The sequence below is a fragment of the Empidonax traillii genome, unplaced genomic scaffold (genome assembly GCF_003031625.1).
Source record: "Empidonax traillii isolate 1590-97213 ecotype Southwest subspecies unplaced genomic scaffold, ASM303162v1 scaffold1836:size76618, whole genome shotgun sequence".
Lineage (NCBI taxonomy): Eukaryota > Metazoa > Chordata > Aves > Passeriformes > Tyrannidae > Empidonax > Empidonax traillii.
This window is the reverse complement of record NW_020957029.1, coordinates 5,115-30,303: the sequence shown is the minus strand read 5'-3', so window position 1 is coordinate 30,303 and position 25,189 is coordinate 5,115. Positions and strand designations below refer to the sequence as shown.

The 25,189-nt window shown below is 43.3% G+C and overlaps 1 protein-coding gene across 1 annotated transcript; it reads right to left on the bottom strand.

Moving 5' to 3' along the window:
* Positions 1-1,411: 1,411 nt before the first annotated feature.
* LOC114071094 (corticotropin-releasing factor receptor 2) lies at positions 1,412-18,491 on the bottom strand. The gene is made up of 4 exons (XM_027908775.1): positions 18,406-18,491; positions 15,572-15,707; positions 14,044-14,085; positions 1,412-1,880 (listed from the first exon to the last, which is right to left on the bottom strand). Exons 1-4 carry the CDS (start codon positions 18,450-18,452, stop codon positions 1,740-1,742), a joined length of 366 nt encoding a protein of 121 aa, XP_027764576.1. The 5' UTR covers positions 18,453-18,491; the 3' UTR covers positions 1,412-1,739.
* Between the last annotated feature and the right edge of the window lie 6,698 nt (positions 18,492-25,189).

The window sequence follows — 25,189 nt, the reverse complement described above, 5'->3', positions numbered from 1 at the left end:
TGAGGCACAGGAATGCAAACGAGTGAGGAGGGTGAAAAATTAGAAACTTTGAATTTGTTATTTTGAATTTGCTGTTTGTGCCCAAGAAGCTCCAGGTTGAATGTGAATGAGCTGTTAGGACAGGATGCCTCCATGAACAGGGGATTAATATCAGTGTCTTCCAAGATATCTTCCAGCCCCTGAAAACAAGACCAATATAAATCAGGAGATTTAAATTAAGCTTGTGCTGGAAAGTCCTAAAAACAGCTGAAGAAAATTCAGAGTAAGCTTGATAAAGCAGAAAGAGTAAATTACTCCAGTAAGTGAGTTACAGGTAATAGGGAATGTATTAAACAACCTGTTTTTTTCTTCCTGCTGTTGCAAAGCCCAGTGGAGGGAAGAGGAGCACACAAGGGAGGTAGTTCTTCCTGCATTTAAATATCCTCTTGCTCAGATTTTACCATGAGGTGGTTCTTCTTCTTGGCTCCTTATCAAACAGGCTTTCCTTCCCTGATCATAGACACAAACCCACTGTCAAGACAGGTGTCCTCTTCCTTTCCAGCATAAAGAAAATGATGCCTGGTTTTATTGAAACCAACCCAGAGTAGTGTTTATTATTGAAAATATACAGTATTTTTGAACATCACATAAAAAGCCTGGTAGATACAACTACTCAGTAGATATCTTTGTGCAGCATGTAGCACTATCCTCATAACGCAAACATCCTCTTCTCATTGCTATTTTTACAGTGCTTCCCTTTTGTATTTTTGAAACCCAGAAAAGATGTCCCGTTGTCCTTCCCCCACCCCGACCCTCTGAACTGAAAAAAACCCAAAGACTTCCCAAAGGCTACTTACATTGTGCCAAAAGCGTGGGGCTACGAGGAATAAGGATATTTTGCAGAGCACTTAGAGCTACTGCTGTCCTTTGCAAAACCTGTGTGTGCACAGGGCACGGTGCTTGCAAGGCCAAGTGCCTTGTGTTTAACAGTCCAGAGATGCCCTGACAGCTCCCAGTCTATCAAAGGGAGGAACGGGGAAAGTAGATAAATTCAGATTTTTCACACCACCTTCCAGACGCCTTTTTTTTTTTTTTTTTTTTTTTTTTTTTTTTTTTTTTTTTTTTTTTTTTTTTTTTTTTTTTTTTTTTTTTTTTTTTTTTTTTTTTTTTTTTTTTTTTTTTTTTTTTTTTTTTTTTTTTTTTTTTTTTTTTTTTTTTTTTTTGTGCTGCCACAAGTTCTCAAAGTTCTGCAGAGAAGAAACTTTTTACAAAGAAACAAGAAGAGGGGTGGGCTATTATACACCAAACTGCTGAAATCGCTGGGAATCAATGTACAGGGTGAGATGGGCCAGTATGTCAAAAACAGTCTTTGTTCACCACAAAATGGGAGGGGAACAGCAACAACAAAAAAAAATCGAAAGAAAATAAAACAAACAAACAAACAAAAAGGAGAGAAAAATTGATTGTTCCTGCCAGTGTGCTGTTTTAGACTTTGCATTGTGAACTTCCACAAAGTGCAGTCAGGGTTGAACCTGCTTCTTCTTTGAATCTGTTTCACCACCACCGGCTCCAGGAGGCTTTTGCCTGGTCGCCTGAAAAGCAGCATCACGGATACGGGAGATGAGAGTCCACAGGAATACGCCGGGCGCCTCACCGGAGGGAGATCAGCGAGGATAAAGGAAGAAAGTTTGCAGGGAGGGGCTCGGGAAGAGTGGAGATCTCTGAAGGCCACCGGGTGGTGCGGGTCCGTGCGGGGCAGGTCACACGGCCGCCGTCTGTTTGATGCTGTGGAAGCTGATCCGGGTGGGAGAGGTGGGGATGGACATGGCACGCGCCACGCGCACTCGGAGGGAGTGGTGGTCCTGCCAGCGGTGCCACCTCTTCCTGGCGGCAGAACGGACCTGGAGGGAGAAAGAGGAGAGGGGGTGAATGCTTGGAATACTCGGGTGTCCCCCGTGAAGGGACGCTGGACTGCGCTGGGACAAGTGATGATGTGTGTCGGGGCACTGAAACATGCAGGCATTGACTGAGGTGCCTAAACAGGATACCTAAACATCCCCTTGGGTACTTTGGGAAAAACGTGACTCTCACACGTGTCTCATATCTGATGCCTTAAACACCCCAGAGCATTTCAGATGGCAACAAAGGCCTAAACTGAACCAACGGAATCAAGCCCTCGAGACAGATACACCTGATGGAAGGTGCACCTAAGGCCTCTCTAAGACCTGATGGAGGTCTCAGAGGGCCCTGTCACGGGGGCTACAGCTGCCTCTGCTTCCCTGGTGTCTGAAGAATCACAGGTGATCTGACTATGAGTTGGTTCTACAGCACAGACACACCTGACCCACCCACTGTGAGCATCTCCTACAGGCTGGGCAGAGCTGCTCTGCAGTCAACAGGTCATCCTCAAGCAGGTGCTGACAAATGGGCCACATTAATCTTCAACTTAAGTGCATATTTTTTTACATGGAGCTCAGAGAGAGCCCAGAAACCTTAGCTCAAATATATACCTACACAAACAAGAGAAAAACAGGAAGAAGGAGTCCTGTCCTCAAACACAGGGGGAGGAAAGGCTTGAGGTATTCCTAATTTAGACCATGACCAAATCCCTGGCAGAGAAGACTCAAAGGCATAACCTGGAATGAAGCACTTAAAAAAATTTATAGATATTCTTACTGATCTCTGCTTACTGTAGAAAGGAAAACAATTCAGACCCAGGCAGCTAAGCAAGCCTGCAAAATTAGGGGGGATGAATCTGGGCCCAGCTTCTTGGACAGTCAATGAGTCTGACGTACTCATGACACTTGGAAAAGATGTTGACATTCTGCTGCCAACCTGAAATCCGATGAACTTCTAAAAAAGACCATTTTTACATACAACCTCTGTATGAAGATCGGGCCTCCTTTGCCAAAATCACATTTGTTTAGGAGGTGGGGTTATAAATAATATAATGTAGACATTACATCTCAATTCTTGACCCACAGCTCTGTTCCTGACAAAGAGACAACCAGTCAATATGTCAAAGGGAATGATTAATCTCCTCCTACAGCAGTTGTCCAAAATAGGCCAGATATTGTGGTCAGATGAAAAATACCTATATCCTTTAATTAGTTATAAAATGAGTCTAGACAACTGGCTCTGCTTGAGATCTCTAGATTATAAATTTAGCTACATTTAGACAATACTGATATATTTTTCAGTCTTTAATGTACTTATCTTCACTGCATCCCTCTAAAGTAAAGGACTGCTCTTAGCCCTGGTTTACCACCAACAGGGTAAGGTTTGGGTGTTAATAGCAGTGATGCTGTTGTAGATCCTCAACCTGGATCAGCTGCCATGGCAACTGAGCTTGCACAGCCTGTGTGGAAACCATGCTGGCACAGGTTCTCAGCTATCAGCACCCGAGGGAGGTCAATCAGCACCATCCTGGGTGTATCTATCACCACCACTGGGACCGCAGGGGAGATGGAGTCAAAAAGAAAATTGCCCAAAGCTGCACAGCCCCTGCTTTTCTCCCATTTCTTTAAAGCTTGTCTTCAGGCGCACTGTGAGGTCTGCTCAAAAGACGAGGAACACACGCCCCAACTCCACTTTAAACCACACTCAACATTCAAACTTAATAGAGGTTCAGACCTAACCTAATAAAACAAACTATATGAGTGAATAGGACTGGAGAAAGAAGGGTCAACATCTAATGAAAGAAGAACTAAAATTAAAAGACAGCACTGCCAGGAAGAGCATGATCACCATGAATGATTTTGAGATGAGAATGAGAACACTGTGGTTAAATGACAGTGCAGGGGATTTCTGGAAGAGCCTCTCATTATTAAGTAGTGGCTACAGCATACCTTCACTAGTTTCAAGATGGGGTTTGCTCAGTTTACAAAACGAGATGAATGAGGCACTTAAATGAGACAGGCAGAGTCAGGATGGACTGACTCAGTCACACAGGGCTACAGCATCAGCCAGCCTGGATTGCTGACCTTCCCTGTCTCATCAAACCCCACTGGGTCACTGAACCCTCCTGCGAAAACATGACTAACAGCAGGAAGATGTGTCACGGTGCTGCATTTTTCTGGAAGCTCACTATTTGTAAACCTACCATGGTTCTACCTGGAGGGAAAAGGGATATTTATTTCTGATTCTGGATGTAAGGGAGGATATAATATACACCCAAAGGCAAATCCATGTGCCAGAGGACAGGCAAGGGGAGGATGCATCTCATCTGAAAGACTGATGTCTCCTCTTGGCCAGTTAGCACAGAATCCTGGAATGGTTCGGGTTGGAAGGGACCTCAAAGATCATCCAGTTCCAACCCCCCTATCATGGACAGGGACAATTTCCACTAGACCAGGTTGCTCCAAGCCCCATCCAATTATTGGATCCATTATTTATGTTTCTAATACGGACAGTGGTGAAAGAGAGACAATCCCACAAGGATGTGACTTGGACACGTGGAATTATTTAGTCCTTTCTCTCTTTTGCTCCTCTGAGCACAAAACCATCTTACCTAAAGGTTGGGCACCTAAGAACAGACACTTAGCCAGCCAGTGAAGCCAGACTGGATGTATCATTTGTGCTTCAAATCAAGCCAATCAAGTCAAAAAGAGTCACCTGAGGATGAAGATATGAGTCTAAACAAGCAGTTGTCCAAATGGCTTTTATGATGTGGTTTGAGGATAAAAAGCAGCAACAAAAATTCTGTCTTCTTGTACATTCCTAATGGACTGGGTGCACGGAGATAGACTCATGGAAACGAGGGCAAAGCATTTCTTAATGACAGAATAATTCACTGCAATTGGGATGTGACCAGAGTGCAAGCAGAAAAGGTTAAGCTAAAATTTATCTCTTACAGCTGAAGTCAGAATCAAAATGTTTGCTTAACTTTAGGTCAGAAAAGAAAAAAGAAAACTGGCTGTGACAGCTATAATTAAAAACAAAAAAGAAAAAAAAAGACACTGAAAAAGCTATCACACAGTGGAAGAGTAATAGAAAAGGAGAAAGCAAAATTCAAACACGGTTGTTAATCTCCATAAGAGATTAATTTAGTAATTCATTAAGCATTGATAAGAGTCAGGACCATGCCCTAGAGTCAGCATTAGCATATTTATTACCTAAAATTACCAGCACTTGCCTCTAATAGCCCAAAGATGCTACAGACTGTCATCAGTGCTTAGAGCTTAACAAAGGGGCTCTGGAACACAAATTATCAGCCTCACCCCTGTGGAACTGTAGTGGCTTGAGAGGACCAAGATTATCTGAGGAGAGAGCCCAGGTCTCTATGTTGATCCCTGATCTTTTTCTTACAAATTTTTCCTCTTTCAGAGTTACCCTTTTCAGCTTTTTGTGCTTTGTGTACTGTGAATAATCACAGTTCCTGAGCATGTGGTCAAATCAGATTTGCCAGTGCATTTGTGCCTACAGAGTGTGGGCACTGCTTTAGAACAGCCAGGGGAAAGGATTCGGATAATGGGATGGAAATAAAGCAGTGGGTGATAGTTTTTTCTCTTCTGATTGGATCACCCAACCCAGGACTTGTCAAACCATTAGATCACATCTGAAAAAATCACTAAAAAACACATCTGATAAAAAATATTGTTGAAAGCCTCTCCTCCTCCTCCTCCTCCTCCTCCGCAGAATAACAACAAGGATGATAGAGATGGAGAGAAGGATGAAAACATTCAGAGAAGGTTTGCTTTTGATAAAATCGACATCAACTTTGCACTGCTATTACCTGTGCCAGCTACTACCAGGCTGCTGGCTAATTTCTTGCAGCCATCCACTAGAAAGGAGCTGAAGAAAAAGTCTTCAGTGACATTAAAAATAAGTTTTTTTGGAAGAAAAATGTCACGTCTCATTAGCAGAGAGCAAGAAGGCTCGATCCATTTAAAGGGGCCCATTCACTTGGGGCTTGACATAATAACACTAAAACACAACACTATGTAGGTGCCTGATAAGAAGAGCTGGAATAAATGAGCTGTCATGGTAAGGGAAGCTAGAATTAAGACTGCCACCATCCTCTTGTCTCACCTGGAAGTGTTGACAAATGTGGGGCAGAAGGACAACAGGTACTTCTGACTAAAGGATAATCATGGTTTTCAGCAGTCTGTGACTGCAGACCCCAAATAAGGTTCTTGCCGTGCTCAAGTGCAACTTTTTATTCCCAGAAAACCTGATCTGAAGGCAAGTGAAATAAATTGAAGTTTATTACACATCCCAGTGGCCTTTGAAACAGACTGATTTTTGCCTTATGAAAACAGGTTTCAGTCATGAATTCATCAAATTCCACCCACACTTAAGCACCTCTGTGCCGTGTTGCAGGTGGAGGTAACTGGAGAACAACTTTGGACTTTAAACACCTTTAAACCAGAGTGCTAATGCTCTCAGAGAGATAGGAGTGTTTTTATATACATATATTTTTAAATAAAGTACATCATTAAGCAACTATACCTATGTCCTTCTGCCCCCTCTCACTCTACTGGAATGGCTTTATAAAGCTCCCCTAGACCCAACTCTCAGGCTAAAGAAGCTCATGTTCCCATTAAGCCAAAAAATATTGAACTAAACATCTCCATAAAGATGCCAACATCAGTATTTAATCCTCCTAAGGTCAGGAAGGAAGGCACTCAAAACAATCTGCAAGGCTCAAAGAAAACAAAAATGAAGATCAGGCAGAACCTTCCCCCCCCCCCCCAGCCAGCTTAAATCACACCACTGTTTAGGTAACATTGTCAAATTTCTTTTTCTCCCTAAAAAAATTATCCTGCTTAATTGCTCTGCAATTCCTTTTTTTTTGGCAGCAATTCCATAGAACCTGGTAACAAGAGGAGAGTTCTGCAGCACCTGCCAGGCTGGGATGTTAAAAGCTTATTTTTAAGATCCAAACAGTGCAATTTAGTTATCCTATATAACTGTTTGAGAAGCCAGGACAACTCTGACTAGTTATAAACATTTGCCACATTTGTTTTTTTTCTTTTTTTGGTGGAAGAAAATGCTGCTCTTTTCTTCTGGGCCACAAAGGACCAGAACTAACCATGAGGGAGGGGGGGCCATGGATGAAACCAGCCTACCTCTGATTTTGTTGTGGAGTGTTCTGGAATCACGTTCCCAACAGCAGTGGGGTGATGAAAAAGAAGATGGAGTGGGGAAGAACCCTCAGCCCAGATGGAATTAAACTTTAGCCCTCTAGTCCACCTCCATATTCATATTTATTCAGAGATTTTAAGGAATGCTTAATGCATGTCCTTTGGGCTCGGAGTGATTAATGTGAGGTCTGCTGGGATGGATGGGCAGGTGGATGACTAATCATTCCAGTGTTGATTCAGAGCTGGCAATTCTAATGAATACCCTCCCAAGATGATCAGATCAAAGTAAGCCACTTTGAGCTTAATAGGTTTTGAGAGACAGATGGTGCTTGGGTAAAGGGTCAAAACAACAACAAAAAAATTGAACATATTTATCCTTGCCTTGCACCTTGTTGTGAGAATAATTTACAGTGGCATCTGATCTATTCCTCTCTGGTGATGGTTTCCAAGTCAGCTAATTGTTTTCCATTTTAAATGTTAATTCACAGATGATTATCGATCTTGAGCAGACAATACCAGAATCTGAACCCTGCTTGAGTTAAGAATTCATGTTTTGCAGGATGATTTCAGACAAAGGCCTGGCTAGTTATGTACCCCTCCAGGACATGGTTAGAAATGAAGGACAGCCATCTTATTATGGATTTAGGATTTGTGAATTACAGAATAATTAAGGTTGGAAGGCACCTGGGAAGGCCTCTGGTCCAATGCCATAATCAGAGCGAGTCCAGCAAACAAATTTTTTTCCAGCTTCAAAATTATTTCAGGGTCTTATCCAGTCATTTTGAGTACAAATAGAGATCTCAAAACACCTTTGAGCCTCCCTTCCAGTGCTTAAACATCCTCACTATGATTTTTTTTTCACCCCATTTAATTAGGACTTCCCTTGTTTCCTTCATTAACTTTCTTTGTGTAGCCCCTCATCACTTTATAAATGTAGGCTGTGCTCAGACACCACCACCTTAATTCACAAGCCCCTGTAATGGGGTGGCTGTGTTATGATCTCCCACTATGGCTGGTAAGGATTTCCAGGGATTACAGAACTCTCTGAGGCATCTGGTGGTGATTGGGATAAATGTCCTCTGGAGACAGGGATTCTTACTCCTCCGTTATCCTCTTGTTTCCACCCTCTTTGCTGAGGTAGCAAGAGTGGAGCAGTCCTATCACTGAAGTTCTTGCTCCTCTGAAAATTTACCTGGATGGAAATATTTTATTTCCCTTTCTGGGAGATGCTGCAGCACTTGAGATCTGATTTTCTCCCCTCCAAGCTCCAACAAACAGCTGTACAGGAAGATGTTTGGACAAGGCAACTACTGGCAGAACAAGGGGAAAAGGCCTCAAACTGCACCAGAGGAGGTTCAGGTTGGGCATCAGGAGGAATTTCTTCAATAAAAGGGTAGATAAGCACTGGAACAGGCTGTACTTGGAATATGAGCCACTACAAATGCGCTCCTTCCCTCTCTCTCTCTGAAACACTTTAATTTCTCTCAGGAGAAAACCATCACTAGCAAGAAGGTCTGGCTGACAAGGTAGATACAACATCAGAAAGGAAACTGGAGGGAAGATCCATCTTCCTTTAAAGGTGCTTTATTTGGAATCAAAGACAGAAGAGAAATGCTGGGAGTGCTGTGCCCATCTGCCTGTGAGCAGAAGGTGCACAGCAAAGAACTGAAAGAATTTTTACTGAACTGCAGTAAAAAATGTCCAACAGGAGTTTTTTGGGGAATGAATTCCTTTGGCACAGCTTCAAGCCACTTGAAAAATCACAAAATCATCGCATGGCCTGGATTGGAAAGGACCTTAAAGATCATCTCGTTCCAACCCCCCTGCCATGGGCAGGGACACCTTCCACTAGCCCAGGTTGCTCCAAGTCCTGTCCAACCTCAACACTTCCAGGGATGGGGCAGCCACAGCTTCTCTGGGCAACCTGTTCCAGGGCCTCCCCACCCTCACAGGGAAGAATTTCTTCCTAATATCTCATCTAAATCTGCCTTTTTTCAGTTTGAAGCCATTCCTCCCTGTCCTTCACTGCATGCTTTTGTAAATTTTATCTATCCTAGATGCAAAAAACTCCATCTTAGATTCCATTTTTTTTAATCCAGTGTTACCTGAAACTAAATTCAATCTTGTGACCTCTGAGTTGGTACAAAAACTTTTGAGGAGCACCTCGATTTTTGCAGTCATAAAAAAAAAAGAAGTTCACAACCTGCATTCACTCTTTTGAAGTAGCATCCAACACAAATGCATACATATTTTTCATTATGCCAGTTTTTCATAACATCCTAAATTCTCAGAAACCTCTCATCATCGATTTTCTTGGAAGTCCAGAGATGCTCTTTTCCACTTGGAGTAAATGAAATCTGCATAGTTTTCCCCTTCAGTGCTTGCAGATTTTGTCTGTGTCCAAAAAAAAAACGCAACTCTTTTTCAATAAAGCCTCTAGACAAATTAATGAGGCAAGTGCCAGCAGCCTCTTGTCCCCGTCCCTGGCACACACAGTTCGTCCAAAACACCCTCAGAACCTTTCAGCAGCAAAACAAAAAACATAGAGAACTGTAAACTTTGTGTCTAAATTGTTTCTCTTGCTCAGGTTCACTGCAATAATTTGTGTGCAGGGTGTTGGCTCGGAAAGAGGGGAGGACAAGGGAGCTGGTGGAGGGTCTGATGAAGAGCAGCTGAGGGGGCTCAGCTCGAGAAAAGGAGGCTCAGGGGGGGACCTTCTCAGGAAGGGACCTATAAGGATAATCAAGTCCAACTCTGGCCAACTCTTGGCAACAACTCTTGTTAGGAACAGACTCTTATATTCTGAGTGTTTTTAAGAAGTTGATTTTGATCTTTAAACCCAGTTTTAGTCGTCTAGAAGTTCTGAAGCTAAACAGACTGAGATGCTCAGATATTGTGGTAACTGGACTGACTGGTACAACATAAACCTATCAGAAGCCAGTAGAATTTTCCTCTTTATTCCTCTTTTTCTTCAGTTCATGCAGGTTTGTCATGACACATGATTCTGTTTCCTGTGACTCTATCAAAGTGCTGCCTTAAGTAACATTTCTGCCATTTGCTCAGATTCCAGTAACTGCCATTAATGCTGTGCTTGTACCCAAACAAAGCGATTTTCACACCAAACAGATTGAGAAATAGGCTCTTAACATTTAATAAATTTCAGTGCAGTGTGGATGTGCACTTCAAAAACACAGGCAGTAAATTAATTGCACAATTGCCTTTCCTCAAGAAAGGCTGGGTTTAATTGTAGCTTCTCCTTATTCTGAGAACATTAAAACCTAGCACAGCTATGCAAAGTCTGCATCCAATTCCAGTCCTGAAAGGGAAGGAATTTTGCAGCCTCAAGGAAGGAATTTTATCAGCCTCAACGGCTGATAAAAACAACATCATCTCTGCTCCTACAGGAGTTCCTTTATGTCCTGTTATTCTCCTTCCTTCTCGAAATTACTTCCAGCCCTTACTTGTGACTTCCAGACACAGAAAGCACATGCAGGATCTGGCTAGTAAACGCTCATGTCCCGCTGACAAAACTCAGTACAGTGACACACTGAGCCTAAGAAAAGTCCCCAAACCAGTAGTCTAACCAAGTTATGCAGGATTTTTTTTATATGGCTACCTAGAGAGTAGAACATCTCTACAGACATTCCTTCACACCTGGGCAGACCCACAATGGTGTTTCCTCTGCCTTCCACCAAAAGCAGCAGCTTTAGATCCACAGCAAAAAGAAATACATTAATTGTGAAGGGCCAAGCCTGCCTTTGAGAAAAGCTGAAGTAATTCATTCTCCCGGACATGAAGCACTCATCAAAGAATCTTATGAAGGACATGTGTTTTTTGAAGGCAATCCATAATTTCTGAACTCTGCTACAGACAGTTATTGGCAGTTTTTAAGCACCCAGTGGCACTTGTATCAAATATGGAACAGTAGAGATGCAGCTGAGATCACAGCATTATTAAAGCTTTAAAGTAATGGATTTTCTTGTGTTTTTCCCTGTGTCATCATTCAGAGCAGGCCTGGCACTGTGGAGGGATAAGTAACCTGATAAAGATTATTACATGCATTTAAAGAACCCAACTCTGCCATAATTGGGAAACCTCAAGTATTGAAAACCTTCTGAGATAGCAAGTCATCAGCCTATCTACGGCAGAGACAGGAATATCAGGAATATCTCGCTGAAGAGATAATAACAAGGCTTCAGTGATATTTATAAAGATTTCAGGCTGCTCCTCACAGGCTATTTTCCTCTTTCTGAGCAAAATCTGGTACCTCATGGGGATGGAGAGGCATTACCTTCATCACCACTTCCAGTAGGGATGCCTGTCTGAGAGCAGCTGAGCTTTTACTATATGATGCAAATTTGTTTTCTGGGCAATATGATCATAAACCCAGGATGCTCTGAAAATTCACTGAATTTGCTACTTTTTTTCTATGCTGTGCAAAGGTGAGGCTGGAACGGAGCAGGAAATTTCGCCCTTTAAAAGCTTTACGACACTTCAAAAAAACCCCACATTTTCACGCTACATTAAGCCCAGCCCAAAGTGCTTTCACAGTTTTGAAATAGATGGCGCTGCAATATTTGGAGAGTTTGGACTTATGTTTCACCTCAGAGAAGTAGTTACGGGGTTGCCACGGTTTAGTCAGTCAAGTGGAAGTTGCGCATTGCAAACACGCGGCTGCAGGAAACATTTCACTCACAAATTAAGCTGTTTGTGGGTGTCTACGTGTGGACAGAGCGTGTAGGCATGAAGTGGAGCTTCTGTCAGTGAAGACTAAAGTTCAGGTGAGCAGATGGAGGTGTCTATTGTAGGCCAAGCTGATGACAAAAAGCTTGTATCTACTTGAATTTGTGATATAGAGAGGCGTTTGGTAAGCCCCATTGTATCCCACTTGGCTTCCCACTTCCCAGCCAGATGTGAATCTTCTCTAGATCCTGTGTCACCTGGTAAGACCCGTGTGGATGTCTCAGTCTACAGCCTCTCAAACTCACTTGATAGCTGTGTTTAGGGAAATAAATCAAGACCACCTACATCACCCAAGTTGGGTGTCTTAACCTTGGCCTGACTCCCACAGAAATGCCCATTCCCACAGCAACAGTAGAGTGATACAGCTGGAAAATCAGGTATGGAATCACTCCAGATCTGCCAGAAGATTATTATCAAGGCACAGAAGTACATGAGGCGAATCATCCTGCCTTTGACAAGCTTGATTATGTCTGAACTCATTACAGGAGTTACAGGAGATGGGAAGTTGGCTCATGGCTTTGGACAGACAACTTCAGCCTGCTGCAGTGAAGGGGATATTTCTCCCACTAAAGGCAGCTGAAAGAATGTCAGAACAGCCAAAAAACCCTGAAAACCTGGTATGAACAGCCAACTGGTCCTAGTCCAAGTGCACAAAATGGAAGTGTACTGGATTGATAGAAAGTCCTGATGGATTGCAAAATCATAGCCTGGTTTCCAGCCCCTCATGTTCCCTGTGACACCAGTGGGAAAAAAAAAAAGACTTAAAAAGGGCCTGCTGTCTACATGGAAGATTCTCCTTCTGCATTTACAGTGTAAACCTGATGAATGTGACAAGTAGAACTGTGGAGACTTCTGGTGCCTTAAACCTCACCAGGCTGTGCAGCACAGCAGCTCACAAAAATATAAGTGCAGTCACAAGCAACCCAGGTGTATGGCAAGGTTTGGGGAATCTTAGAATATTCTGAGTTGGAAGGGACCCACAAGGATCATCCAGTCCAATCCCTGGCCCTGCACTGGACATCCCAATAATCCCACCATGTGCCTGAGAGCATTGCCAAAACCTCCTTGAGCTCTGGCAGCCTTGGGGCTGTGCCCACTGCCCTGGGGTGCCTGTTCAGTGCCAACCACCCTCTGGGGGAAGAACCTTTTCCAAATGTCCAACCTAAACCTCCCCTGACACAGCTTGTGGTAACTGTAGTTCTACTGTTAAGGTGCCTGCACTTTTGGGGGGAAGATTTAAACCCTCTATTTGAAATGGAGTGGTTGGAATTTCTGGAAGGAAAGTTGGGAAGAGAACTGAGAACATTCTGCTGCCAGTATATGAAAGCAGCACCTAATCTGAGAAAGCTGTGCTACTTCTTGTTAACACCACTTCAGAATTAGTGAAGAAGAGGGGAAATCACTAAACCAAACTAAAATAAAATAAAATACTGGTGCTTCGTTGTCTGAAGTACAGAAAACATTGCAGGATAAGAAGCCAAGCCCATTCTTTCTCATAGCCCACAATGATATTAAGAACCAGCACATCCAAAATATATACCAATGCAGCAGGAATAACAAAGACATGGAAATAATTTATGCGAAGACACAAATTTTAACTGGAGAAAAGGGGACACACTTAAATGCAGATACATGAGACACTGGCAGTGCAAGTAGGGGTAAAAAAAAAAAAAATCTCTTACACTTTGGGGTGGAAGTCAAACACTGAGGGATATTAATGAAACATTTCTTGCTTGACTGGCTGCACCTAAAATTAATTCTGAGGAACACCACCAATCTGCCCCCAACCCTCTTTTCTGAATGCAACAGGCATTGATCACTCAGAGACAGAAATCCACACAGAAAAATTAACACTCAGCTCAGCATGGCAATCCTATTTTAAAAACAGGTCACCTGCAGCATATCCTTAGCAAGAGCCCAGCTCAGAAATAATTAAGTATGCCCAGAAATCGTATTTTTAATTAACGAGAAACTTCAAAGAAGTCTTAAAATGAAGAACAAAAATTTTATAATCTGAGAAGGCTTCTTTTCCTCTGCCCTGACTTCTCAGGTAATAACCCAAATTCGATAAAGCTTTGAGAACAAAGGACACCTACAAAGAGGGCTGGGAAATGCAGGTGCACAATTGCAGTCTTCTACGAGAGGCTGATGGAACTGTGACCCCATGTAAAAACATCTCACGTTTCTGTAATCAGGCATTCAAGTACGTTCTGCCTCCCAAGAATTAATTACTTACCTCACCATTCAAGAAGCAGTAAAATACTGACACAAAGAAACCCTGGAAAGAACAGAAAGCAGTCAGTCATTAGGTAAATATTTTAACACTTGCACTGACAGAGGGGATTGCCACTAAAGCATCCACCTGCCTCCCAGAACAGCCCAGACCCCTCACAGGTGCTGTGTCGTGTCTGACAGCTCTGGGTGGGTGTCTCAGGCACTCACAGGGGGAGTCAAATGGCTTAAGATGGTCTTGTGTGGGCAGGTTTCTCGTCAGGTTGTTTAAATTTCCCTGAGCTGAAGGGCTCTGAGGCATCTCTTGACAGCATTGATTAGACCCCTGTAAGGACTTGCAAAGATCAGAATTCCTGTGAGTTGAATCCTACCCATTTTGTTTTTAGCAATGGATTGTAACTACTGCCACCAAAAAGGAGAGGTTCCCTGTGCTTTCTTTCTTACATACATCTTTATAACATGAACAAGAAAACAAGCAGTGCAGCACTTTTTTTGAGGCACTGAGCACCGGCAGATGAAAAATACAATTAATTTTAGGGAATGAAAGGTGTGGATTGATTCACTGGAAAAGGCTAAGGTTCCTTTCTTCACAGATTAAAAGTGACATTTTTCATTTTGGGTGTTCAGTTGCGATTTCTGGTGGGATTGTCTGTGTTTCCAAGGTAAATGTGCCATCAGGAAAAACAGTAACCCAAACCTCATAACTTTTGTATTCCATAACCCTAGATTTGGCTTGACAGCTGTGTGCTTGTATTGACATCCCTGGGTATCAGAGTGCTCATTCTTGCACACGGGAGGTAAAACATCCAATGTCAAACCTATTTCCATCCTAGTTCAAGAAGGTCTTTAAGCAGAGGTAAAGCTGTAGGGCACACCTGGGCAGAAATGTGGGGCCAAAGATCACCCAAGGTCTTCAGGTGCTTTTGGTTTTGTGCCAGATTCAGAAAGCTGGGGCAATTATTCACATTCCACTGCCTTTTACATCTTGGCAGAACTCCTGTTAAATTCAGGGGAGGGAGGAGATGGGACAAGTGTTCTGATGGCTGAGTGAATGCACCATTGCAGGAGAGCTGGAGTGAGAGGCTGGGCAGTGCAGCCAAAGTCTTCATCTCCCAAGTCCAACAGGTAGGTGTTGTTTCCCTTTGTTTTAACAATGTCTAATCTGTCTCAGCCCACTGTGTGCTCTGCAAAGAGAGCAGTACCTGGGGAGGGTGATTCATCATCCTCTCTCAGGCAGTTAAAATGAAATATCATCTCTCCACTGACTTTAGATGAAGCCCAGGTGAGGAGCTGTAGCTATAGACTGAAAGTAGTGCTGATATTAAGGGAGATGAATCCCTCCAGTACACACCTGAGAGGAGATCTCCACTCCATGTGACATATTTATGTATCTATTGTGTATGTGTGAACTAAACTGAGCTATTTTCCACTAGTATTTTCATCCCAGACTTCATTCCCATGAGGTTCATGGCTGAAAAGCACTGGGGATCCTTGCAGCAGTCGCTCATAGAGCTGTAGACTTGCTCTCTTACCTGAAAAGACTGCAGGAAGGAATTGAAATAGATGAAAACGATCTGGGAAATGTCATCTTCGCCAGGGTTGACAAAGAAAAGCATGTAGGTGATGCCCAGCAGAGGCAGGAGGACTAACGTGGCCTTGACTGCCTTCCTGTGGGCAGGAAACAACACAGCAGTGAACAAAAGGAAGGACAAGTGTGGTGGGGTGGGAAGGAGGAGCATGGAAAGAGTGACAGCCCCCCCTTTATGACCAGTGCCCTTGGAGAAACTGTGTTCTGGGAAAGCCTTTGCCTTTGAATCCTGCTGTTTGTGCCCATACTCTGAACCCCAGGGGATGAATGGGAACATCATTTATATCCCTCCCTTCCTCCCTCTTTTTCCTTCAGCTCCTCTCCTACCAGTAAGTCTTGCAAATGGCTGAAGTCTGGAGATTCTCTGCAGGTTTGTTGAGTGATTTCTTACACCTCAGGGTGATATTATCAGTGCACAATTTAGCTGCTGGCCCGGGCAGGAATGCTGTGCCCAACAGAACTGCTCTACTCCCACTGTTTGATTCTGTTTGGAGTGTAGACTCTCTCTCTCTCTCTCTCTCTCTCTCTCTCTCTCTCTCTCTCTCTCTCTGAAACACCTGCACACTAAACTCAGCTGCTTAGGGCTGTCTTAGAAATGACAAACAACCAGGTGGTGCACAGTGAAGCATAAATGATTATTAACAGAATTATTAGGGGCTAATCCTTATTATTGGTACTAGAATAGTGTCTTGGGGTGCCAGCTGAGAACAGCTGTAATAGATTCTGTACAAGCACAAAGACTGCAACTTTGCCAAGTCTCCATAAATCTCTTTATAGTGCCACAGCAGGTAGATAAAGACAGGCAGGAGAGCGCAGAAACACTGCCAGTGTCACAACAGAGTGACAGTCTAAAAGTAGCTGCCACATTGTTTAATATCTGCTTCACAAATGTTTGGCTTCAGAGCACCAAGGCTTGCCCCAGGCTTTGCTGGAATTCTAAGGGTTTCTATTTAGGCTGTGAGAAATACAATTCCCTCACAGAGCCTGGAGTGAGGATAAGATCTCTGTCATCTGATTGAGAGCAAAGGCAGTTGCTTTAGATTGCCTTGGATTCTAGTATTCCTAATGCTCCCTGAAAACTGCAGAGGGGATAAAAATATACTGATATTTGAATCAGGGCTTTTTCAGGCTAGTTTTAATTTTATGGCATGAAGTCTGAGCAGGAAAATGGGGCACTTTTCCCTTCATTTCTCAGGTAATGCTCAGAGAAGGGTCTGAACAAGAACATCAGACCAATTGCACTAACTTCCCCTTTGTCCCAAAAACCCAGATTGCAGTAAAAGGAAGGAATCAGACAACAAAAACCCATTACTGCAGCAAAACTGCCTCCCAAGTCAAGAGCAGACTGATTGGAGGACATCAAGATTCCACTCAGCTCGATACACTGAGATTTTATCCAGAAATGAGTTAGAGGATTGTGAGCAATCTCATACACAAAACCTGTGCTATCTCCCAGCGTAAGGACCTGCCTGTCCATAAACGCTCCAAACACCTTCCAGGATACTGCAGATGGTAAGAAAAGGGTGCTCAGCATCTCTTGGTCTCTGAGAATTTGCTTTTCAGCAAATCAGGCTGATCTCAGCCCACACAGGTGCCTGAAAGGGCCAGGCCACCTTCCTTCTGCTGCCCTGGGCTAAACATTCCTGCCTTCTCCCTTCTGCCTTACCAGTGCTTGTGAGGTTGCACAGTCAGCCAGTTATGGGAGCTGATTTACCTGAGAATTCCCCCCCAGATTAAGGTAATGATTAATTGAGGATCGGGTCTGTGATTCCCACCCCCTACACTTTAAAAAGAGCATTAGATGCCTGTATGCACAAACTAACCTTAAAATCACAGAATCCTAGAATGGTTTGGTTGGAAGGGAACTTGACCATCTCGTTCCAACCCCCCTGCCATGGCAAGGGACACCTTCCACTATCCCAGATTGCTCCAAGTCTTGTCCAAGCTGGACTCGGACACTTCCAGGGATGGGGCAACCTGTGCCAGGGCCTCACCACCCTCATAGGAAAGAATTTCTTCCTAATACTCAGTCTAAACCCACTCTCTTTCAGTTTGAAGCCATTCCCCCTTGTCCTGTCACTACATGCAAAGGGTAAGGAAAGGGTGCTCAGCATCTCTTGGTCTTCGAGAATTTGCTTTTAGACTGTTTAGGCTGATAGTAAATAAATAATCTCTCTCCATCTTTATTCTGGCCTCCCTTCAGGTACTGGAAGGCCACAGTTAGGTTACCCTAAAGCCTTCTCCAGGCTGAACAATCCCAGTTTTCTTAGCCTTCCTGATAGGAGAGGGACTCCATGGCTCTAATCATCTCGGTGCCTCCTCTGGACTCGCTCCAGCAGGTCCCTGTCCTTCCCATGCTGGGCCCCCAGAGCTGGATTTATTGCTCTTGCTGGTATATGCTTGGGTATATATAGAAATTGATAAAGTTCCTGCCCTCATGTGAGATCAGATCCTTCAGGTTTCGTTGAAAGGGGGGAATTTCACATGCATGTTGGGCCATGTGCAAGTCTGGAGGGGGTAAGAGGGAGGTGGCTGTGGCTGTGCACGTCTCTGTGCCTGTAAACCAAGGCTGTTTGTGTCGACTGGACATTGAAATGGAGTGGACAGAAAAAATGCAGGCAAAATTTTATGGAGAGCCTGCAAAAAATAAACACTGTGTGCCCAATGCATGAGCTCCATCAGCAGTGGCATCTGGGAAGACAAAGATGGGACAAGAACGGGACAAGCAAGGCAGTGCTTTGTTAACACCAGAACAGCAAGAAGCACCAGCTGTCTTACCTGTACTGTATTGTCTCTGAAGTGGTTGAAGCTCTCAGCTTTGTCATCAAAATCCTAACTATGTTAAATAGAAATACAAAATTTATCTGGAAATAAAAGGAAGAGAGAGGAAAAAAATAAGACCAGTGAGTCAAATAATGGCTTAAGGGATGTGATACACCCTAAAAGGCACATTTTACAGTTCCAGTCTTGGTTTTACCATTGATTGCAACAGACTCTGAAGTTTACTAGAAATACCAGATTATACAGAAAACACGCAACAGCTGGTAATGTTTCCAAAACAGCAATGAAAATGGAGTACAAAATTAGAGGTCCTAGCGAGGAACTTATTTCCTTTTCTCCTTTCCTGGGCGCAACGAGGAACTGAGGGTGAGATTTTTGGCTCTTTTGCTGAGCTCATCCAAGGCTCCCTGCGCAGATTGTTGGGCTGCACTGTGCTGTGTTGATCTGGGAGGTGTCTGGACCCATCCTCCCATTCCACAGCAGGCTGTGATGGTGGAGTCGGGCTCCCCAAGTACACGGCTGCACTGCAGAGATCTAAATGCGAGTCAGTCACCACCAGACTCTGTCTGTGTTGGTATACACTGCACTCCACAAGAGACCTTTAAAACAGAGCAGATGAATCATGTCTCTAGAGTGCCTCCTTTTTTGCACTGTCTTTAAAGGTAAAATGATGGATTTACCACTTCCCTCTTTAATCTGCTGAGCTGGGTAATTATTATTTGTGTTACAGCCTCACCACTGAGAACTGAGATTTGCTCTAATTACTGTTGTTGTAGCATCTGTTAGGGAGTTGCTTACATAAGTTTCCTCTCAGTGTAAACAGGAAAGGGAAAAAAAACAAACAAACAACAAACAGAAGAGAAGGTTCTGATTTGTAGACCATGGTCAGTTGAAGGATTTGGCACTTAGGAGCGAGTTTTGAGTTTGCTTTCAAGACATAAAGAAGAGTAGCCTATAACAGTGATCTGTCCCCAAGCTGCCAGTGATGCAGGCTGTCAGAACTCCAGAGCTGTCACCTCAGGACTGCTGAGGTGCCAACCTAAGCTTCTGAGATGGTATTTACCTCACACACACTCCCAGGGTCCCAGGGCTCCTGGCATTTTGCAGCCTATGAATGGGGCTAATCTGTGATTCACTTCCAACTATTTACAAACACTGTGGCAGAGCTGCCAATTTAAAGGTGTTCTCCTTTTTTTTTTTTTTCCCGTGCTACGTGGTGTATTTCAGTGATCAGGGTATCTTGACATCCATCAGACTGTTCCCTGTGGTTCCTGTAACATGTTCTACAACAAATGGTGCAATGAGCACCTGAACAGGCACTGGGAGATTGGCAGCACTGGGAATTGTGTACATTAAACCCTTGCTACATGAGACACAAAAAGGCTGCTCTAGGAGCGAATGTGACATTTTTGGAAATTATTCCCTTAGCAGAGCAGGGCCCAGGGGAGTACAAGGAATAATCAGAACAGTGCAGTTTGTGTATTTGCTCTTGTTAGAATTGGTTTTGTCATATTAAGAGCTTGAAGTCAACTGGCTCACAAAAACAGCTTCATATCCCTGTTTTGACTTGAATCTTAAACTCCTCACGCTGGTGACTGCTCTGTTTCTCAGTAACAGGAAGAGAAATGTTGAGGCAGTCCCTGAAGTGTCCAGGCTCAGGGGGGAGGTGGATGGGGGTGTCTCTCACCCACAGAGAACTTTTGTCTCTGAAATTCTGCTGCTGAGTCTTGAGGTTCTTCATCAGCTCAGAGCCATGCTTGGGTAACTTTTATCAAAGATGCAAAAAAGGCACCAATCAGAAAGTTGCCACTTTGGGAATCGTAATGGAAAGTGCCAGATTGAACTATAGACTCCTAAGCAAGAGCAAGTAAGATTAATCACATGGGATTAACATGATGAACTGGACTGGAGAAGGCATTTCAAGTTTCCTGAGTCCCGCTTTGATGTGACAGCGTCATTCCATTTGAACTGGAAATTCAAATTGCCACAGACTGCATCAGAAAATTAGGGGTTTTGACCTTTTCTGAAATTAAACTGCAGAAGTGTGACTCATCAGACCCGAAGGAGAATTGCCAGCTGAAAGCTTTGGGTGTTACTTCACTAGAAACACTCTTGTTCCTTGTAAATCAGCTTTCCATTCTCCCAGTTCAGCTGCCCAAGCCAAGACCTGAGCAGCACCTGGGGCTCTCCTGCACAGCTGAAGACTGTGGGTGGCACTGGTACCTGTGACAAAGCACTGGTAAGAGACCTCAGCTCTCTACAAAAGCAACAGGAAGGCAAATACATCAGTTCTGACTTTTAACAAGCTGCCCAGGTGTCAGAAGAAACCCTGACAAGGACATTATTTACAATTATATTTTCTAGGAGAAGTGAACAGCAACACTGGCCACTGAAACTGAGTCCTCTTCTTAATTTTTACATTGAATATGCTGCATCTCCTTAGTCACCTGGGCCAGTGGTCAAGCCTGTGGGCCTGAAGGCAGATACTAAAATCCACTTAGGGAGTACAAAGTGATGTCCAGTCTGCATTTCAGAGGGACTGCCCCTCTACTTCTTCCATTAATATTAGTAGTCTTCTTCCACAAGTCTGCCTTTCCCTACAAACCAGAGAACTGGTTTTTTTTTAAAGGTTGGTAAATGGGACAAGTGGAAGTAGAGTATCCTGGGTGGAAGGTACTGGAAAAACAAGACTCCTATATATGCCCAGGAGATGATGGCTGGGACGCAGAGGATCACGAAGTCAGGAGAATCCTGTGGCCTTTTTTTATGCATAAAGTCAAGTCAGAAAAAAAAAATTCACAACCCTTTCTGGCTTTAGAATCTATGAATAACGTATGCAGCTCTTTCAGGGCTTCGTTTTCCACTTTCTCACAAGTGTCCTCTCTGCAGGACAAGACACGGGTCCAGCCTTGCTACACTCACAGCTCCCGGTGTTGGCTTCGTCCCATGGACTTCTTCAGGAAAAGGAGTAACTAATTCTTCCCCTTTCTAGATCATCTACCTAAGAGAGAACACCCAATTGACTTGGCCTTGCCTATGAAGCAATTCCATCACACGGTGAGCATAAGAAGTTGGATTGACATAATTTAATTTTACATTACTTCTAAGCAGCTGGTTATCCCAGGGTCTATTCATATTCAGCGAAGAGAGAGGGGAACTTTTCGACATTGGTTCATTTGGCATGTTCTAAATGAGTGGCCTGCACTTGAACCAGCTGCCCACACAAATCACTCAGTGATCTTCAGGCTGTCTGTGACATCCCACCTGAGCTTCAACTGAGTGAACGTGGCTGTGCCTACCGAGGTTCTGTGACACTGTCGTCTATGAAAGCTTAAAAAATGTTTTGGGGCGCCAACATTTTGTCTCTATTATGGTTTTTCAGACTTGAACAGGATAAGCCCTAATATGCAGAGCTTAGCAGGCAAAAAATTCCAAGGCAAAAGATGAAAATGCGGTCACATCAAAATACTTATTTTTTTGGTTTTGCCTACTAGAAGCACGTTTCACTGTGTTCACTTTAAATGATTTCTTGTTCAAAACCCACTCCATTTCAGAAAAACACTTGGCTCAACAGGGCCTTTTAGTAGCACTCAGAGAGGTCTGATCTCAAGATCAATTTTCACCGCATAATCAGATGGGATTTTAATTGTCCATTTGTCCCCACTGGGCCTGAGAACACAGCTCACTGTGATGATGGCTTGAGTTTGTTCAGGACAGAAGACACAGTCTGGGAACCAAGCAGGGAACAGGCTGCTGCACGCAGCCTGCAGAAGCTGAAGGCTTGGAAATGAAGATGGAGCTATTTTCTCAGCTGGAGAGAATCCATACAGTTCTAGTGACTCCCAGGTTGAGCCTGATTTACAGGCAAAGAAGATAAAGCCTCTGGTGTTTATCTCTCATATGTACAGCAGCATCGCAAAGGAAAAAAAAGATCTTACTACTACAAAGTGAATTTTCCTAGAAAAGACCCTCAGTGCTGTATTGAGCAAAGAACACAATTATTTGTCAAGGACTTGTTATTATTGGAACTCTATGTCAACAGACTAATTTCTTTCAGAGCTGGACAGCTCTAACAAAACCCACACATCAGTTACACAAATGGAGACAGGAAAGGTCATTTAAGAGGAGTAATGATGACAGGCAGTTTATCCTTTCTATTTATCCTTAAGCTGACTTTATATTTTCATTCATTTCTGCTTATAGACGTCTTCTGCTTCATAATGGAAAACAGAATTAAGGATTTTTACCTTGATATTTATTGATGGATAAAACGAATCCAAAGCTGAAGTGTTGAAGACAGAGTAAAATGGCTTATTTCTTCTTCTCTTACTTTTATTTATGCTATGCTAAGAATATCTTTATTGCTGGAATAAGATTCTCCCCAGCTACAGATGGGAAAGAAAGAGGTTTTCATATCTTGCCAGGGGCTTTGGAAGTTTAGTCTTTCCATTTCTAAATTGAGATGAAAATTCAAACCCCCAAAATGGAGTTATAAACCAGTGATCCAAAACCCATTTGGACCATCTGCTTTGGCACTGATCAACCATAACCTGAACACACAAACCCAGAAACTCTTCTGAACCAAAAGAAACTTTTCAGTGAGTGATTTCTGGTCATAAAATTTTTTCTTTCGTAAAACCCAAACTCCATTTGAGAGGAAATTTACCTTCCTTAGCAAGATGAAATTGCCAAAATGCACAAAAGAGGGAACGCTGACTCCAAAGGTTTCTTTGCAGTTCTCCCCAAGCCCAAGAGTTTAAAAGGGAAGTCATTAAGCTCTTCTCTTTTTCTTTGGAGAATTTAATGGACAACTGGCATTTATTTTTCTCATTTTCTGCTGGGCTTTGTATTTTATGCTTCACAGAAAGCTTTTACTTCTGTGCTTCCTAGAATGTTTGTTCCTCTTCACTCCCAGGAATTGTAAAAATTATTCAATTTAGGCTTTGTATTTTTATGGAATGTCGTAAAATCCACCTCAGGATTAAGTAACCCAAATTGGGATCAAAGCAGTCATTTCAGGGGGAGCATTAGATGCTGTCATCCTGCCCTCAGACCAGCAGCCTGGCAGTTTATTAATGCTCTGTTTTAATTGTTCTCCCCTGCTGTCCTGACATGATCCTCAGACAGCGCCTTTTTATCACAAAAGTTTCCTTTTCAAAGGTCACAGGCATCACAATGACTCCTTTGGGCAAAGGGCTGGAAGATACTTTTTATGTACAATCAGGAGAAACGAGATGTGATTAGGAAGAATGAGGCGTAACGAGGTGATGGTCACGATCAGGGAGACTGTGGAAGAGACTCCCCGGAGCAGCAGGGAAAGATCCACTGCAGGGAAAGCAGGGCAGGAATATCCATGTCCTGGAGACTGTATGGGAGCTGTGTTTTGGTGGGGAAAGGAGGGAGTGGTAAATGGGCAGACACCCTCCTTACACATCAGCACACAGACCCTCTGCCCTCACTGCCACAGAAACTGAAGTCCCGACTCCATTTCCTCACTGGAGCCCTGCATCCTGCGTGAGCATGTCCACAGCCTCTTCCCAGTCTTACAACACCCTCTGTGATCCTCTTACTACTGTGGTGGTCCTCCTGCCTCTCCTGAAACACCCTGTATTCAAACAGCTTTGTTGAACATGTCAAATGTTTAAAAGCCAGGATGCACAGACCCTTTCAAAAACAAACGTTCTTGCCTGGAGGGAGTGACGGCTCCTGGACAGCCAGCTCATCCCACCAGCCCACTGAAAATGGCCAAGAGGACATGACAGCCCCCAAATATGGTCACACTGATGTGAACAATCCACCTGGTAGTTCCCCAGGCTGGGCAGGTTCAAGTTGTCACACGGTGACAGACAGAACCACGAGATAAGACCAAAGAGAGTCGTTCTCCAAAGAGGAACCACCCAGCAACTTGCTGAGGAAACGAGATTTTAATTTATCTGGAAAGTGTTCTGAGACTTAGGGTGAATTTTGGAGAAGTTTTGTTAGCAGCTGCTGGTCATATGAGATTCTTATTGGCTATGAAATACATCTCAGAAACAGAAATTTTAGAAAATAAGAGACAATGTGGAGTGCACATGGTATTGGCCACCTTGTTTGACACTGCTGACTCCACAACTACAAAATGTAAATGGCAGGAACAAAGCAATAACAAGAATGGCAAAACTGGAGATAAATTCTGGTTGACCATAATTAAATTAGCATATTTTTTTCTGTCCTCTGTGTTGCTGCTTGCAAACCAATGAAAATTACGATAAATGTCTTGCAAGAAAATCTCAGGGACATCAACAGTTTGCAGTTTATGAACTGCAACCTTGCAGCAGCGGAAGAACTGCTCATGTTTAGAGAGAGAAAAATTAAAAAAAAAAAAAAAGGAAAATAATCAGCAATCCAGTGGTTTAGAAAAAAAACATAAGACAGTCAGATAGGAAGGACACAGGAAAATGAAAAAGATATATCAATAATAATAATAAAACCTTAGTCTCTGAACAGAACAATGCAGAAGTGGAAGCATAAGGGTGGAGAGAATCAGCAGAAAATAAGAAAATATTCAGAGACTAAAAAAACCCCCTAAACACTTGATATTTACTGAAGAAAGTTTCATGGTCTTCCAGAGCACCAGCCAGTGGTTGCTATATATAGGTACTGCTACATCCCATAACCTGAAGCTGAGCTGGGGCTGGACAACCTCTTTGTAAAGAAGAGCATTTGTAGAAATAAGGTGTAAAGGGGAAGAATGACGTGGTTTGTGAAGTCCTCTGAAAGAGTCAGCACGGGGACAAGGAAG